The 19145-nt window shown below is 37.7% G+C and overlaps 1 protein-coding gene across 1 annotated transcript; it reads right to left on the bottom strand.

Moving 5' to 3' along the window:
• Window positions 1–978: 978 nt before the first annotated feature.
• On the bottom strand, window positions 979–1911 carry LOC122725900 (olfactory receptor 6K3-like). Its single transcript, XM_043963255.1, is given in 3 exon segments — window positions 979–1064; window positions 1067–1604; window positions 1606–1911. Coding segments are annotated over 3 exon segments (930 nt in total).
• Window positions 1912–19145: the final 17234 nt, after the last annotated feature.

The following is a 19145-nucleotide window of genomic DNA, read 5'->3' as shown; positions in this document are numbered from 1 at the left end:
GTCTCATAGTTGTAATTTTAACCCCAGTGCCTATACCATGGTGGGTTCATACTAAGTGCTTATTATTACAGAATGGAAAAGGCTAAGCTAGTTGTAGGGTGAAGTTCTAAATATTGAAAATAAACTTTCATTTGACTTAGTGAGAAGAAAAAAAATACATTTTTACAAAGTAGTCATAATGAGCTATTTTGGTAACAGGGACAAGCAGATTTAAGCCTGCCTTTAAAGCAACTTGGTTATTTATCCTCTGAAAATAATACACAAGTAATTTAAATTAATTCTCTTGAGCAGGATGTGATATATCAAAAGAGTGTTCTGGGATGGGACACAGAGACTCTGACATACTTACCTTTGTGAGTCCCTCCAGAAAAAAAAATAAAACCACTTTTGGGGAAGTTATCATTAGAAAAGCAAAAAAGGCAGGGGGTACTAAAGGAGAAATGTACCCAGTATTTATCCACTGAAATAAGGAAGAGGCTATCCAGTAGCTTCTGAGTTTAATTACTTTGGCTAACATGATTAAATTCAGTTGTTTCTATCTTGCTAAAGAGGTGACAATATAGTGAAAATGAAAATGCACCATTTTTTAATGCAGACTATTTTTAAAATCATCCTATAGGATTTTTTAATTTCTTAAATGTCAGTACCCGGGGCTAAAGTTCCACTTCTCTCACTTCAGTTATAAGAATTGAGTAAGGACAAAAATAGACATTATATTGGGCTTTAAAAAATTTTAACAGCATGCAACTCATTGGGCTATAAGGAGAATGAACAGAGAAAATTTACGTAAAGTTCTCAGTGAATTGTAAAGCATTAGGCATGACTTAGCTGCAATGTGTATATATGTACACACACATATATGTACATCTATATATGTGTACATACATATACACATATATGTATGTTAAGTAGTATATGTGTGTATATATATATATATATATATATATATATATATATATGTGTGTGTGTGTGTGTGTGTTATTGTGTTTCTTTTGGACAGAGAAGTTTCTTGATAGCCTCCTTCATGTCCTTGTTCCTTAAACTATAGATAATAGGGTTAAAAAGGGGGCAAGGACAGCAAACATCACTGCAATGGTTGTGTCCCAGAATGGAGGGTAAGTAGCTGAAAAACATAGATACATGAGCCCCACACTGTCAAAGAACAATAGGAAGACTGCAAGGTGGTTGGCACAGGTGGAGAAAGCCTTTTGGTGACCCTCTGTTGAGGGTATCCTTAGGATCACAGTGATAATTCGAAAGTAGGAGAGGGCAATGATTAGGACAGTAAAGAGGATGGCAATAGCATGGATGATATCTTGCACCAGGGGCATACAGGTATCTTTGCAAGCCAAGTTTAGCACAGGGGTAAAGTCACAGAAGATCTGATGGATCTGATTGGAGCCACAGAAGGGTAGGGTGGAGATCCATGCGATTTCAGGGAGTAAGATAAGGAAGCCAAAGACACAAGAGCCAATGTTCAACTGGGCACAGAGCCTGGGGGTCATTATGGTTGGGTATCTGAGGGGATTGCAGATAACAATGTACCTGTCAATGGCCATAGTCATCAGCAATATGCCCTCAGTGTTTCCAAGTGAATGGAAGAAAATACATCTGTAGTAGGCAACCAGTAAAGGAGATGGTCTTCTGGTCACTGACCAGGTTTGAGAGCATCTTAGGGATAGTGGCTGTGGTGTACCAGATCTCCAGGAAGGAGAAGATGCTGATGAAATTGTACATGCGGTTATGGAGCCGGGCATCCAGCCTGATGGCAATGACAATCATGAGGTTCCCAATGACAATGAACAGGTAGACAAGGAGCAAAGGGATGAAGAACAGTAAGCCCCCTTCTTGAAACTGGGGAAAAACAGAGAAGAGAAACTCTGTCACCATTGATTGGTTCTTATTCTCCATATCATGGGCAGAATCACCTGGGAAGGGAAGAAAAAACAAATACTGGCTCTCCACATCAGAAGGCAAGGTCTTTTGGTCTATCTTAAAACACAAATCATCACTGTTCCTCTTCCCTTCCCCACCTCCAATTTGCTCAGTGCTTCAAATTCATATGATTTAGAATTGGGAGGAGTCTCAGAAAGATCTTGTGGCCCTCATTATTTTGCTTTAATGATGTGTTTTGAATATTTCCATTATCCACTACAATCCTTCTCAGATATCTCCTCCTAAAGTAAAGATCCTAGGTTCGTGGAGGCCAGGCTTCCCTCCTCTGCTTGATGTTCCCATCTCTAGTACCCTTCATTCCCACAGACAAAAGAGGGTTACAGCAGCTTTTCTGAGGGTAGCAGGGATTGAATATTTATTTCTACTGAGTTTCCCCGCAGTTCTGGGGAAAATCAAAGAAAGAATCTGTAAAAAAAAAAAATATTAACTAGCTTACCTAATCTGTAAATTTTTAATTTAATATGGGAAGAGCCAATTGGGAGGCTCCCCCTCCCCCACTGCCTCCCAGGCTGATATGAAAAATACTAGGAAGCCTTTTTTCAATTAAAGCAAAAGGGTTTATTGATGAGAATAAACTTAAGGATAAATGTAGAAATAAGGAAAAAGAAAAGCAAAATATTACCTGTTAACTTTGGTACACCAGACTCACTCTTTTTTAACTTTCCTGCCACCTGTGTGTCTCTTGCCTGTGGGTGTAGCTGGCCCCTGTAGCCATGCCTCACTCAGACTGGTTTGCCTCCTTTTCTCTAGCTTGCCACTTGCACTTTCCCCTCACTGTCAGTCACACCCGGCTTTTTCTTCCCTACTTCTTTTCATTCTTTCTTCTCTATGTCTCTACCCCCAGGCTATATAAACCTTCTTCCTCTCAGAAGCCTTGGGCCTAGCCACCCATACATGCCAAGCTAATTCTTTGGTGCCCCCAGGGCTGGGCCCAAGGCTGGCCGGGGCACTAAGCCCCTGTGCCAGGTGCTCTGGGACCCTGGGGCTGGGCCAAAAAACCTGTGCGTATTTGAGGCTCTCTGTGCACATCCTGCTGAGCGGGGCATGGTATGTGCCTGGGGCAGTTTTGGGGAGAGCAGTCATGCTGGTGGAGGGGTGGCCCATTGGGGCACCCAAGGATAATTTTAGCCTCTTACAAATCTGTTTGGGGCATTAAAAAAAAGCTAAATTTGATGAAGGAAGAACCTGACTGTGAGTTCAAGTGTCTGTCCTTATTATGTGATGCTGCTATTTAGGCATGGTGGTTTCCTCATCTGTTGGGGAAGCAGTGGGATATATAGTGGAAAGGGCATAACACTTAGCCTTAGGAGGATTCCAGACCTCATCCCTAATATTTTGACTCTGGGCTAGTTTGCTTAATCTCTCTTAGCTTCAATTTACTCCTCTATAAAGTGAATATAAGACTTATAAAACTTATGTCAAATAATAATACCTCTAGAAACTAAAGGGCTATTGTCAGGAGGAGGAGTAGTAGCAGTAGTGGTAGAAGTAAGTGGTGGTGCTGGTGCTGGTGGTGGTAGTGGTCGTAGAATTTATATAGCCCTTTCAAGTTTGCAAAATGCTTTACAAATATTATTTCATTTTATCCTAGCACCAACCTTGGAAAATAAGTCCTATAATTATTCCCATTTTACAGATGAGGAAACTAAAGATGAAGGAGGTAAAAAAAAATCGCCCAGGGTACACAACAAGTACCTGATACTGGATTTGAACTCAGGTCCTCCTGAATTTAAGGCCAATATTCTATCAACTATACTTACTTGTTGCCTTCTGAGAAATAGAAATTATATTTATCCTAATAGTGGCTGACATTTATAGATGATGCTTTAAAGCTCTGAACTTGAAGCCAAAAAGACTCAAGTTCAAATACTGTATCTGACGTTTAGTAGCCATGTGGCCTTAGGAAAGTCTCTTAATTGTCAAATGGAGGGGTTGGACTAGATGGCCTCTGAGGTCCCTTACAATGATTAAGTCTGTGGAAGCTAGTACTTACATGTCATATAGTTTTGTAAACATTTTCCATATGTTAACTCATTTGATCCTCAACTCTGGGAGGCAGGAACTATTATTGTCACTATTTGACAGATGAGGAAACTGAGGCAGAGATTGGTTAAATGATTTGCCAAGGGTCACACTGCCAGTAAATGTCTGAGGGTAGAATGCTCTTCCTGACACCAGGTGACCTGTATTGCTATAGAAACTTTCTAAATATAATCAATATCTAAACATTCATAAAAGCAGAGTTTCAAGGGAAGTTAAATGGGTGAGCATCTGTCTCAACAATCCAATGCTTATATGAACTGCAGAGCAGAGAGATAATTTACTACACTGCTTTTTCAATCAGGAGAGATATTAGTCATGGGAGGTTCAAGATGGCTCATAGGAATTTCCCCCATCTGACCACCAGTCTTCTATAGGCCCCTACAATTCTTTGGCTTGATATGGTTTACAATTACAGTATCAACCAAAACCAGAGCCCTAGGACATTGCCTTCTAATTGTATCCATCCACACAATCTAATCTCTGTCTTTCTAAAACTTTCTATACTTTCGTCCCATAGAGAATACCCTTGCTTCAGGGAAACTTAATTCTCTGACATAGTAGCCTCTCCAATGGCTCTGCTTAGCCCTCTAAACACATAACTCACCACTAGTTTTACTCACATTCACCTCTGCCAGCTACCATGAGCACTCTCTCCTTTCCTCCTTCCCGGCATCTCTAGTGTCTTTGTAGCCCACCAACAGTGGAGGATTATAGCACCATAACAGGAAATAGTAGGATTAGGAAAAGTGTCTCTCTTCGGGATTTTTTTCCCCGATGGCTACAGTTTCAAATTAAAAACAGTTCTCTTCTCCCATGGAGTTTATTAAGGTGTTTATTCCCTCAAAGGTAGGCTTTCCTCTCATTATATCCCCAGATCTCAATGAAGTCAAGAGTATAAACCAGAGTAAATATCCTGGCTCTGCTTTTCTCATTCACTGTCCCCTACCTGGACACCCTTCTTGCCTGTCCATTAAGAATGAACTCAAATGCCACTTCCTATATCTTGCCCACTCTTATCACCCTGAGTTGATCATTGTATCCAGATCCTTGCTTAGAACATTGAAACTTTCTTGTGCATTTATCACATCTTATTTTTTCATTAAAATTACTTGTGTACTTCTATTACTCCTCTTATAATGTCAGCCTTGGAAGTGAAGGACCTGGCTCTTCTTAGTTGTGTATTTTCCTCTAGTGTCAAGCACATTTCCAGCACATAGTAGCCACTAAATAAATGTTTATTTAATTCCATTTGATTACTGGTCATGCAGCCTGGTATAGTAGAAAGGGAAATGATGGTGATTCAAGAGTGAATACTTTTATAAGTGCTCGTTGTATTGGTTGCATTCAATTGTATCTGAGTAATAGTATTAATTCTAGCCCTAATTATCTGTGACTTTGAGTAACTAATAGCCACTCTGAACTATTGATTCATTGTCTAATTTCTTCCATTCGTTTTGTAGACAATCAAGGGATCATAGATTTAAATTTTGCCAAGGGTCACACAGCAAGTAAATGTCTGAGGGCAGAATGCTCTTCCTGACACCAGGTGACCTGTATTGCTATAGAAACTTTTTAAATATAATAAATATCTAAACATTCATAAAAGCAGCGTTTCAAAGGATGTTAAATGGGTGAGCATCTGTCTCAACAATCCAATGCTTATATGAACTGCAGAGCAGAGAGATAATTTACTACACTGCTTTTTCAATCAGAACAGATATTAGTCATGGGAGGTTCAAGATGGCTCACAGGAATTTCCCCCATCTGACCATAGATGGGGACCATAGAGAAACTCTAGCCCCAGCTCTTCACTTTATAGATGACGAAACTGAGGACCAGGCAAGTTAAGTAACTTGCCTAAGGCCACACAAGTAGTGAGCTCCAGAGATGAAATTTGGGCCCAGGTTCTGATTCTAATGCCAGTGTTGTCTCCACCATATAATAACTCCTACATAACTATATAAATGGTTCTATCATGGCTATATTCAACCATTTCTGAGGATGTCAAAGTTATGGGCTTTTTTCCCTTTTTTATCAGTCTTACTGTGAGAAAATAATAGGGGTTTGGGGACTTCCAGGGGCCCCCAAACCATATCTACCTGAAAGCTTTGTTCCCACCAGTGGATCTGTTCTCTGGGCTCTGACATCAGCATGACTCAGTCGAACTGCTCTCAGTGATTTGAGTGATGCTAGCCAATGAGCTTTGAACAATGTTTATGGGTGGGCTCTGCTCCTGCCCTCATTGAGCTTACACAGAATCTCCAGCTCTCTTTGGTGCAAGAACAGGGTAAGTGCAGACACAGCCTTCGAGAGTTACCCATTTTATCTCTTCTCTAGGCTTTCTTACCTTTCAGAGCCATGTGCTCTCTCTTTAATAATATTAAACATACTTTAATAAATGCTTAATACCCCAAACTGGTGCAGTATCCTCTAATTTCTAAGAAGCAAATATATAATAAACCCCAAGTACTTTGCCCTACACTAGGGACAGTAATAGGTGACCATACATACCACATTATAAAGTAAGAACCTGACTAATAGAAGCTCTAGCCTCAGAATATGCTCAGCCTGCTCTACCTGCTGTCTGTGTACACTGAAGAGGCTGGGGAACCTTTAAAAAAAGACAAGGTGACAGGTAATGGAAAGACATTTCCAGCTGATATGAAGCAGCAATGATATGTGCAGAAATTTAGTAACTCATTTCTGTCTGCTTTCCAGATGGTGAAGAGATGAACAGTTGATTGGTGGAGAAACCAGATGCTTTGAAAAGGCACTAACCAGTCAAAGCCAGTCTCTTTGCTCTGTTCTTTCCTCCCTAGCTGTGGGATACCAGGAGTTAGGTAATGGGGTCAGTCTACTCCCATAGCAGGCAATAAACGGCAGCTATGAGGAAAATGGAGTCTAAGAACAAGGAATTGCCTTGTTAGCATGTCTTTAATGAAAGCAAGATGAATGAATTGCAGACATTGGTTCAGGTGTAGCACTTTGGTATTGAAATGCAGTGTAAGAACTTCATGTTCTTCTGCCCTGGGATCTACAGTGGTGTTCTTGAAGTGTGGGAAGAGGGAAGAGCTAGAGATCTTTGGCATCTCTCCAGAGGAATCAGTACCCTAAGAACCAACCAGAAAGAAGAATTTTCAGGACCTGATGATGGGCAGCTGCCCAGAATTTCAGAGGTACTACTTCTCTGCAGAAAACAACCCTAGGACATTACATTAATGCAATTAAAATTATTAATCCATTACTTATTATTCCTTTTATTGTATACTGTAATTTGTTGTTGTTTTTCCCCTGGCATGATTATATATACAAATTGCAATATGATTTTCACTACATTACTTTTCTGGCTATAATTATTATTATGTTTCATTTTTTGATTATTAGTGAAAATAATTTGGTGATATAGAGTAGAAGAAAGTTAAAAATGTATTCTGGGTGCAATAAAAACTGCAAGTCTCAGATGGGGCAAGAAGATGCCTTGAACTTTTATGTCCTGTCTGTATGACCATATTATGGTCTATGAGCACATGACTCTGCTGTTGCTTCTGTCTCTGTTTTGTCTATTCTTTATTGCATTTGGATGAAGGAATATTAGCAATGGCTACCAAGCTGTGAGTTTCAACAGGTCAGTAGAATAGGTCACCATGATTCTGGGAGCCACACAGTCCATGCCTGGTTAGGTGGCCCTCCCAGAAGACAAATAGTAAATTCCCTATGACTTACTTGACCCAGCATAGATCAAAGACAACCAAAAAGGTAAAAAAGTAATTCATCCAGTAGGTATGTCAAATTGGGAAATAAAATTGATGGCCTAATGCCATTTAGCAATCTTCTAAACTTGAGGTCACTTTTCCCAGGAAGAGAGGTGGTATAGGACATAGCCTTTTATTTATTTATTTATTAGTCCATTCACTTATTTATCTATCTAAATATCTATCTACCTATCTATTTATTTTTAATGTATGTATGTTTGTATTCATTCATTCTTTTGTTTGTTCATTTATTTATTTTTATTTGTTTGTTCATTTGGAATTTTCCCCAAATTACAAATTTTTTTCACATTGATTTTTAAAAAAACTTTGTGTTCCAAATTTTCTTCCTTCTGCCCTCCCCACCCCTAGGTAAGAAATCAAGCAATTCAATGTAAGTTACACATGTGGAGTCATGCAAAACATCTCTACATTAGTCAGGTTGTGAAAGAAAATAGACAAAATAACTTTAGAAAGAGAAACTAACAAAAAATATATGCTGCAATCTGTATTCAGATACCATCAGTTCTTTCTCTGTAGATGGAGTGCATTTTTCATAAGTCCTTCTGAAAGCATCCTGCTTATCATTTCTTTCACAGTTACTATTGTTAACTGTATTACCCTCCATCCTATTCCCTCCCCTTGATATATATGTATATATATATATATATATATATATATATATATATGTATATATATATATATATTCTATTTTCTATCTTCTTTCACCCTATCCCTCCTCAAAAGTCTTTTGCTTTTTACTGCCCCCCAATCTGCCCTCCCTTCCTTCACCTTTCCCCCTTTATCCCTTTCCCCTTCCACTTTCCCACAAGGCAAGATATATTACTATACCCACTTAATTGTGTATGTTATTCCCTCTTTGACTCAATTCTCTTTGAGCTCACTCATTCCCCCATTCCTTCTCTATCTTCCCCTCCACTCCATAAGCTTTTTCTTGTTTCTTTTATGTGAACTACTTTATCCCATTCCACCTCTCTCTTTCTCTTTCTTCCAGTACATTTCTCTTACCCCTTGACTTTATTTTAAAGATGTCATCATGGGTAAGATAGGTGACACAGTGGAAAAAGTACCAGCCCTGGATCCAGGAGGTCCTGAGCACAAATCCTACCCCAGATATAAGCTACCCCACCCTGCCTGACCCCCAAAAAAGGATAAACAAAAAAATAAATGCTTTACAGATATTATCCCTTCATATTCAATTCACACCAGTGCCCTCTGTCTAAGTATATTTGTTTCAGCTGCCCTAATACTGAGAAAGTTCTTATGAGGTAGAAGTATCATCTTCCCATGTAAGAATGTAAACAGCTTAACCATTAATGTCCCTCATGATTTCTTTTTCCTGTTTACCTTTATATGCTTCTCTAGGGTATCTTATTTGGAAGTCAAATTTTCTATTCAGTTCAGGTCTTTTCATCAATGCTTGAAAGTTCTCTTTTTCACTGAAGTCCCATTACCACCCAAAAAAAATTATACTCAGTTTTGTTGGGTAGGTGATTCTTGGTTGTAATCCCAGTTCCTTTGGTCTCTGGAATATCATATTCCATGTCCTCCAATCCTTTAATGTAGAAACTGCTAGATCTTATGTTATCTTGAGTGTAGTTACATAGTACTTGAATTGTTTCTTTCTAGCTGCTTGCAAAATTTTCTCCTTCACCTGGGATCTCTGGAATTTGGCTGTAATATTCCTAGAAGTTTTCATTTTGGTACCTCTTTCAGGAGGCGATTGGTGGATTCTTTTAGTTTCTATTTTACCTTCTGCTTCTAGAATATCAGGGTAATTTTCCCTAACAATTTCTTGAAAGATGATATCTAAGCTCATTGTTTTCAGGTAGTCCAAAGATTTTTAAATTATGTCTTCTGGATCTATTTTCCAGGTCAGCTGTTTTTCTAAGGAGATATTCCATATTGCCCTCTATTTTTAAAAATTCGTTTGGATTTGTTTTATTGTGTCTTGATTTCTCATAAAGTCATTAGCTTCTATTTGCTCTATCCTAATTCTTAAGCAATGATTTCCTTCAGAGAATTTTCATACCTCCATTTCCATTTGGCAAATTTGGCTTTTCAAGCTGTTGACTTTTTTTTTTTCATGATCTTCCTACATCACTCTCATTTATCTTTTTGTTTTTTTCCTCTACCTCTCTTACTTTATCTTCAAAGTCCTATTTGAGAGCTTCCATGGCCTGGGACCAATTAATATTTTTCTTAGAAGCTTTGGAAATAGGAGCTTTGACTTTGTTATCTTCTTCTGAGGGTGTATTTTGATCTACCTTGTCACCAAAGAAACTTTCAGATGGTCCACTGCTTTTTCCTTCTGCTCAACTTGCTTGCCTATTTCTTGGCTTTTACTCCTTCGTAAAGTGGAGCACTGCTTCCAGGACACACTGTCCCCAGCTTCAGGAGGTCATAGGTTGTACAATTTGAGGAGAGGTTCGTTCTAAGCCTGCCTGGCCTGTAACTAACTATGAGCCTGCTTGCTCTTTCACCTGGAAGCAGAAATCTGATTGAAATCTGATTTTCTGTGGTTGCAAGCTTGGCACGCCTGTGCCCCTCCCACACTGGGCTGCTGCCAGTTAAGTCTGCTTCCTGAGCAACACAGCAGTGCTCTGCCTCTGCTCCAACAGAGACCCCTACTATTTCCCCCCAATCAACTGTTGGACCCACTCATTCATCTATGAACCGAGTTTCAGAAATAGCCACTAACACTGATGATTCAGAAGCTCTGGATTTGTGAACTCCCTGGGGTTGGAACTGCACCATGTGCTGTGCTCTTCTCTCACCCTGGTACAGCAGACCTTCTCTGCTACCCTTTTAAGAAGTCTTTGGCTGGAAAATCATCTCACTCTGTTCTTTTGTGGATTCTATTGCTCCAAGAATTGTCTTATGGCATTTTTTGAAGGTACGTGGATGGATTTTGTTGGGAGCTCTGAAAGTTGCAGCATTTCCTCTGCCATCTTGGCTTTGCCCCAAGGACCTAGCTTTTTAAACTGTTGGTCATGACCCCATATGGCATCATACAAGTGAATGTGAGGGTTGCAAAAATTTGGCAACAGTAAAAGGCTATATATACCTATTTTATATACCTATATACCTGTGGTCACATAAAAATTTCTCAGTTGAAAAAGGGCCATATGTGCAAAAAGTTTAAGAAGCCCTGGTATAAGAGACAGTCTGTCCCAATGAGTCAGAGGAGATGTATGTAACTCCTTTTTTTCTTATATCTTTACAGTAATTATCCCTTCATAAAAATTAATTGTTGTTAATTGGTTACATGGAAATGGAGCACTAATCACTGAATGTTAAAAGTTAGAGGAAAAACAGCAGAATGAGGACTCTAGTCAATAACAGTGGAGAATGACACTCCTACTACTTTTATAGAGTACCACTAGAAGGAGATAGAGATAGCCTAGCTCTGGAAATCTGCTAATGTATGTGGGTTGGGAGAGTAAGTCTATAGTATAACTATACTTAATTTTATTGATACCTTTTTTAAAATGCCATTTTCTTTTCCAAATATATCCTTTCGCCTTTTCCTACTGAACCAATCATCCCTTTTGATGATTTAAAAAATAAAGAAAAAGAAGTTCAGAAAGACCAATGATTTCATCAATCATGAGTAATAACATATTCTATATTCTATACCTATACATCCCTGAAAACAGCAAAGGGAGGTACATTATTTTAGCTTCTTGATAACTAAAATTGGTTATCAAAATTATCCAGAATCAGTTTCATAATTTTGGGTGGGAAATGTTGAAGGAAGACCTTCATCCTTCATACTTAATGATTTTTCTAGAGACCATGACCTGAAGTTGTCTTTTGTATAGGAGATGATGGTCTCATAAGTGCAATATATTTTCAAAATGTTGCACAAGTTTGTGAGGTGCAATATTACAACTTTGCCAAGCTGTTACTTGCTAACTTGCATTTAATGCTTAGTCATCCAAAGATAGACTATAACTATAACAAAGGTAAAATCATACCCAATGATCAATGAAGAAACTTCCCCAATACCACTGCCATTCAGGAAACTTTGGAACTTTTCAAGTATGTCTTTTCATTTTCCTGTTATGTTTTCTACTTTGACCTCATAGATGATGACATCGCCATGATGTCTTACAAGTATACCAAAAATTAAATACATACTGCAGGGACCACAGATGTTAAGTACCCCATCAGGTGTTGCCTAATGACCAAGTTGAGCTTGTGCAAAGGAATTAGAAAGTACAAAGGTAGAATCTGTGATTTTGTGGTATTATAAGCAGGATGTGCTGATCATAACATATCTATATATATTGTATTGCTCTGAGAGCATAGCAATGGCCCATATGTATGATTTTTATCTAGTATGAGGGTGGTGGAGGTGCATAGTCATTTTGAGGTCTGTCTCAATCTGTCTATCTATCTATTTATCTATCTATCTATATACCCATCTATCCATAAATCTATCTAATTTATTTTTCTAGCAATACAGAGTGCTGTTATTGCCCAGTAGATTTTGTAAACATAAGAAAATGTTCTCCACTCTTGCTGTCCAATGACTAATATACACAGCTCACTGTGAAGGAATTCCTCTATGTTATGACTACCAAGGTAGTGAGAATGTTGTGGGCTCCAAGTTCCTGAATGGAACCTTTAGCAGGTTGCAAGTGGATAACTTTTAAACTTCGAGGTCACTTTTCCTGTGGTTGTCCCATCAGCTATTGTGAGAAGGAAATATTTTTCAGAGGGTCTGTTTTTGGAATCCTTTGCATGATATCAGCCTGCTCATCAGGCAGCAGTTGATTTGGTCTTTATGATTTTAAATCAGAGAAATGCCCAACATAAACCTGCTCCAAGGTTTTATTGAAAAAGTCTAGTAAATAAACAACCCTTGTATCCAGGAAGCCTATAAGCTGAGGAAGTTTGCTCAGCTTCAACAACAGAAAGTTTGTCAGTTCATCAATTCACTCATTAATTAATTCATTATTTTTTTTATTTCTTTGTTGCTATTTTTCTTTAACTTAAAAAAGTTTATTGTTGTTTTTTCTTTATAAACCTTTACAGATTACTGCCAATATATGAGGTCTCTTATAGTAAAGTAAGACAATTATGTAAAATTAACCATAAAATTACTTCATCTAAAAGTTCATGCAACATTCCAATCCCTCACCTCCCCATTTTTATTTGATTTTTAATTTAAAAAATAAACAGAAATTAATTTTCTTCCCCCTAGCCCCATTGGGGGAAAAAGAAATTACTTGTAACAAATATATATAATCATGTTAAACAAATTCCTTCATTGTACATGTACTTATATATGCAGATATGTTTATATCATGTATTTAAACATAAATATATATGTATGAATGTGTATTCATGTATATATTGTGTAATTAAATTTATATATGTATGTGTATGTATAATATGTGTGTATTCATACACACACATAGCTTTATGTTTATGTCTGTGTTTCTCATTCTGTACCTTAAATCTATGACTTCTATGTCAGGAGGTAGATAAGATGTTTCATCATTGATTCTATGGACTCATGCATGAATGGTCATTCTGTGGATCAGATTTCTTGCAGCTTTTAAAGTTGTTTGTCTTTGCAGTGTCTATGCTCAAATATAAATTGTTTTCCTGATTCTGTTTATCTCATTAATCACTTTATAAAAGTCTTCAAAATCATTCATTTTATAATCTCAGTTCTATGGTAATTTGTGGTTCTGCTCACATCACTTTGCCTCAGTTTATATATGTCTTTTCATGTATCTTTGAAATTATTTTTCTCCACTTCTTACAGTATTATATCACATTCATATATCATAGTTTATTCATCCATTCCTCTATCATTAATTGGCATCCTTTTAGTTTCCAGATTCTAGCCCCTACAAAATGACACGCTGTAAATATTTTTGTATGCATAGGACTTTTTCCTATTTCTTTGATCCCTTTTGTGTAAAAAAATTAACATAAAGGATCAATGGAGTGAATGTTTAAGACCTTAATCCATATACAGATTAGTTTCTCTCCCCTACCCCAACTTGTGATATAGCCTCTGTTTCCATTTTCTTAGAAATGAGCCAATGAACTACAAAGTTCACGTCAAGACATTTTGAATTATGAGCAATGAATATAAAGGTTTTAAATTTCGTATTGATGAATTATTGCTTCTGTAGTTGATGATTATGCCATACAATATGCACCTTTAAATTCCCACTCCCAGGAAGGTTTATGCATGTGTGCACCATAAATAGCATTGAGATGTATATTCCCATCTCTTGTATGCATTCAGAATCATACAGGATAAATAGATATATTCAAGATATATAGATACATATCTATATCTATATATATAGTTAGATATAGAAATACACATATATGTGTGTGTTAATGGGCTCAAATTATTTGATCAGCCCCAGTTAAGAGAATCTCACTGGACACACATATGACAGATATTATACCACACACCCTTACAATGGTGATCTTTAGTGAGCACATGGTCTTGTAATAGCCTTCACAAAATTTTGGATCCTGGCAAGATATTTCCCCAGACTCTGCCAAAGCTCTGTGCTGATTTAGACAGGCATCCAAATGACAAAAGGCCCTGCAGTAAACAGCTCAACTGTTCCACATTTGGCATGTTGATGATGCCACAAAAATAGAAACAGCTTTCCTTCTGATTATGCATGAAGATTGTGTTGCACCTGTCACAGGTATAGTGTACACCCAGAGATTCTTTTATATCTAGGGCTCCACAATACTGGTCATCAGATAACAGTTTAAAGACCATCTGCGAGTAAAGTGTGCCCTGGTGATGAATGATTGCCACTCTCCCTCATCATGGGTTAGCACATTGATTGTTACCCCCTGAATATTCCTCCAAAAAGCCATATCCATTAACCAGATCTCTTTCTGAGCTATAAATCCTAGGGATTGGTGACGTTGTAGAGCCTTTGCCAATCACCAAGGATCTAAATGATTGCTTTTGAGGATGAGCAAGTGTTCAGTGGCAAAGCACAAGTTAGTTCCAAAACTTGTATGATTGCTATCCACCAGATGTCACCTTTCAGAATCAATTACTATGCGACAGATGATCAATTTTCACTTTCTTTGTGTTCTACCCCTTGCCTCCCTAGTATTCTGAACCACAGTCACTGTCAACATCAAGAAGTAATACCCAAGAATCATGGCATCTCTGAATCATTTTGAAGTATTGTATAGGAATAATTCATCATCTAGCTTTCAAACGTTTTTTCTTTGTGAGAACAAGAATGCATTTAACCCTGTATAACCCAACTGGATGTGTAGACAAGTCTTACTTATAATATGTTTTGGATTTCATCCATGAATTGCTGAATATCTGTGGTGATAGACAAGGCCTGGGTAAAGGTTTTAAGCTTCTCTAGATTGGCCAACCAAAATTTCTTGTCAGGTTCAGTGGTCCTAAAAAACTTTATGGGCCTCTCCTATCTCATCATCCTTTCAAGAAGTATTTCAAGGTCAAGATCCTTACCATCACGTGCCTTGGGCAAAAAAGTTATGATGGTAACTTTGATATCTATTGGAGTATTTGAAGAGAGTCCACAAAGTCAGCACTAATTTGTAGGGCTCATAGGCCTTAGACATCTCTGATTACTCCTAGGTAAATTTGAATTTTCAGAGCACCAATTGATTCTATGGAGGGGAGGTCATCCATAGAACATTTCCTTTCCAAGGTGGAGTTTTTATTACTTTCTACCACCATAGGAGATAGGAGTATGTCCTGTGGTTCTGTGGGAATGTATAAAAGGATACCTTTTTCCAGGATAGGAATTAGCACTGTGGTATAATCATCTAAATTAGGGACCTAAACATCATCAGTCTTCAGTCCCCAGAGGATCACTCATAAAAAGTGCAAAAACAAAGCACAAAATCCAAAAACAAAAACAAAACCTAGATATGATTCAGTGTTAATTAATATCAATTAGCACTGCTTACTAGTTGTTATGGTTCTCATTCTTCATTAGTTTATAAAATATCTGCAGATTATCTATTATAATATTTTAATGCTATAGATCAAATCTTTTTTTTCTGGTTCTTCTTACGTCACTCTGTACCAGTTGATTTACAGTGAGCTTCAATTTCTTCTTCGGTACCCTTGCTTGCTTCACAGATTGACAAGCACCCAAGCATTTAGTAAGTACTTCCTATGGGTCATGCACTGTGTTAAGTGCTTTGGATACAAAGAAAGGCAAAAGATGGACCCTGTTCTTAAGGAACTCAGAAATCAATGGGGAAGACAACATATTAACATACAACCAACATGTAGATAAAGTTGGAGAAGATCTCAGGGATGTTTTGCCAATTGCCTGGCTATAGTTGAAGTATAACATCATGCCTACAGTTGTGGCGTAGACTCTTAACTCTGCTACATGATTCTCTTAAACATAAAAGATTCTTACTGTTTCTCCTCCACAGTCATGGTATTATTTGTCATACACGTACACACACAAATAGGATCTCTTCCACTTAATAAATATTCTTGTTCCTAATATTGTATCATTGGAAGTGTTTCTGCATGAACTCGGACAAAGCACACTCGCCTTCCCTACAAGGGATTCTTTAGCTTTATCAGGTTGATCAGGTGTTTCAACAGTCTCAGTTTGTACCTGTTGGAATCCTCATGGCCCAGGCTTTTGAAGGAGTGCTTCAAAAACTTAAGGTCTTTCCATGTATTTGACATTAGAGTATCTGAAACCTAAGAGAAAAGAATTAAATATTTTGTAAATGTGTGAATGCACACATGTGCTGTAAGCATTACATCTGCTAATCTTTTCATTACTGGATGCTCTCCTGGACTTCATATTCTTCAAAAACTCATCATTCTAAAAGATGAGATCAAATCTGAAGCTCGCACCCCTTCAGTATCCCCAACCCCTGGGGCCCCTCCCTTCATCTGATTAAAGTATGTGGAGGGTGGACATTGGAGAGCTCTTCTCAGATCCTTTATCATTTAAGGAGGACCTCCCTGGGCAATAACTTCATCATTTCCCATGCTAGCTACAGAATGTCATCATTTTCATGCATAAGAACACATGCACGCATGCACACACACACACACACACACACACACACACACACACCTTGCCAGATACCATTTTTAGATTCTTTTTGTGTTATCTTCCCCCATTAAATTGTGAGCTTCTTGTAGGCAGGGATTATCTTTTGTTATTCTTTGTATTCCCAGAACTTAGCACAGAGCCTGATATATAGTAGGTGCTTAATAAAGATGTATTTACTATTTTTGAATCTATGGATTTCTTAAATAATAATGACTCTGTTATGTCATCAAGACCACTATGGCTGTTGCTTTAGTTGCTGTTCTAAATTCTGTCAGATAGCTATCACAACAGCCAGGGTGCTAGTGGAAAATATCAGCAAAACAGATCAATGGTTAGAAAAAATCCAACAGTGTATACAATGTGCCACATCTAGGACCCATCCTTCACCTCTGCAAAGTAATAGGGTGGGGGATATTTTCTTATATCTCTTCCTTAGGATCAAATTTATGTTGTTTTTTTAATGTACATTTTACCAGTACCTTTTGTTTTTACGTTGACTAGATTTCTCTAAGCATTCATCCTCTTTTCCACTCCCAGGTAGCCATTCCATATAAAAAAATACTATTTTCTTAATGAAAAAAAGAGCACGAAATACATCAGTATGACTAATCAGTAACTTGAAAAACTCTGAAAATATGTGCAGTATGGTATGCTTGTTTACTTCTCACCCAAAAACATAGAGTGGAAGTGTATTCTCATAGTACTTCTTTTGAGCCATATTCATTCTTTTTTTTTTCTTTCTTTTTTTTTTTTTTTTAGTGAGGCAATTGGGGTTAAGTGACTTGCCCAAGGTCACACAGCTAGTAAGTGTTAAGTGTCTGAGGCTGGATTTGAACTCAGGTACTCCTGACTCCAGGGCCAGTGCTCTATCCACTGTGCCACCTAGCTGCCCCGAGCCATATTCATTCTTTACAATTTTGCAACATTCACTTTTGATTATTTGTGTTTGGTTGTATTTTTTCTGTTTTCATTATTATAGTCATTGCATATACTGTTTTCTTGACTCTATTTTCTTTGTTCTTCATGTAAATCTTTCCATGTTTCTTTATATTTATTACATTCCTCATTTCTTACAGTAAAGTACCATTACATTACATTCATATACATTGATATTATTTAGCTATTTCCCAATCCATGGGCATTTTCCTTTATTCCAATTCATCTAAAACTACTTATTGTTCCCTCCTCATTCTCTCAGATCACTTGGACATCTTCTCCTTTTGTCTTTCCTATGTCTCATATAAAAAGTTGGCCCATCTGCTTTGTCAAGCTCTACTCTACAAGCAATATCAATATGACTTTATTGGAATATGGAATGTAAACAGATGTTTCAAACAAACAATTTAACATATAAGAAGTATGGCATTATTAAATAGTTAATAAAGAAATCCTAAAGGGGGGTAGGAACCTCTAGTTCTAGCCTAAATGTGTCAAGTCCCCACAGCTGCTGAATCAGTTTTTAAGCAGAGACCTACAAAAGGTAGCTGTGATGGACAGGCCCAACCCATGTTAAACAGTGCTGGTGACAAGTTTCCAGGGCATGCCCACAAAATGAATCACAGCCCTATATTTCAAAAATCTAGCTTACTCTGCTAACACACGTGAATTAGCATCCTGGATTCAAATCTGTTCACACTTGCTCCAATGGTCCCAACTCCTTTCCTTAACTGAAGTCCTACATTCCTGTCCTTGCCCTCCCCCATCCCAATCCCATCCTCAGTAACCTAGGTTATTTCAGGGCCTTTCCAACACTACTCCAGATTCTTGACACATAAATGATATTTCTCTCATTCAAGTAGAATAATGTAAATTTGTGCATCTAATACATAAGAACTTGAAAGAATACATTCCTTTGATTTCTGTCAGAAGTAGCTTCTTTCACAAGGGGAAAGGAAGAAAAGAGGAAGAAAGATTCCCCATCCATACTTTGCCCAAAAGCCATTCTGAATGAACTAGAGTGACACACTCTTCTCTTTCCTTTTATAAGCCAGAGAGTGGCCACTAGTTTTAACCCAGCTTCTCCAATTAAGAGGCACTGACTTTTTTTCCTCAATAGTGCTGGCTGTAAACAATAAGCCTATGTTTCAGTATTAGAATATGTGTACATGGAGAGTCTGGGGCAAGGAAACCCTGTAGGATTCTCCTACAACTAACAAAGAAAATGGCCAAGCCAGGAAAAACAAAAACTAAACAAAAACTAAACCAAACCCACGGTCTTACAAGTGTACAGACCTTAGCCAGCTGCATTGAGCTTTGTGGTATACACACATATATAACTTTTTGACAAGAATGA

This window comes from Dromiciops gliroides, chromosome 4 (genome assembly GCF_019393635.1).
Source record: "Dromiciops gliroides isolate mDroGli1 chromosome 4, mDroGli1.pri, whole genome shotgun sequence".
In the NCBI taxonomy this organism is placed as follows: domain Eukaryota; kingdom Metazoa; phylum Chordata; class Mammalia; order Microbiotheria; family Microbiotheriidae; genus Dromiciops; species Dromiciops gliroides.
The sequence above is the reverse complement of the archived record's forward strand: the minus strand, read 5'-3'. Positions and strand labels throughout refer to the sequence as shown.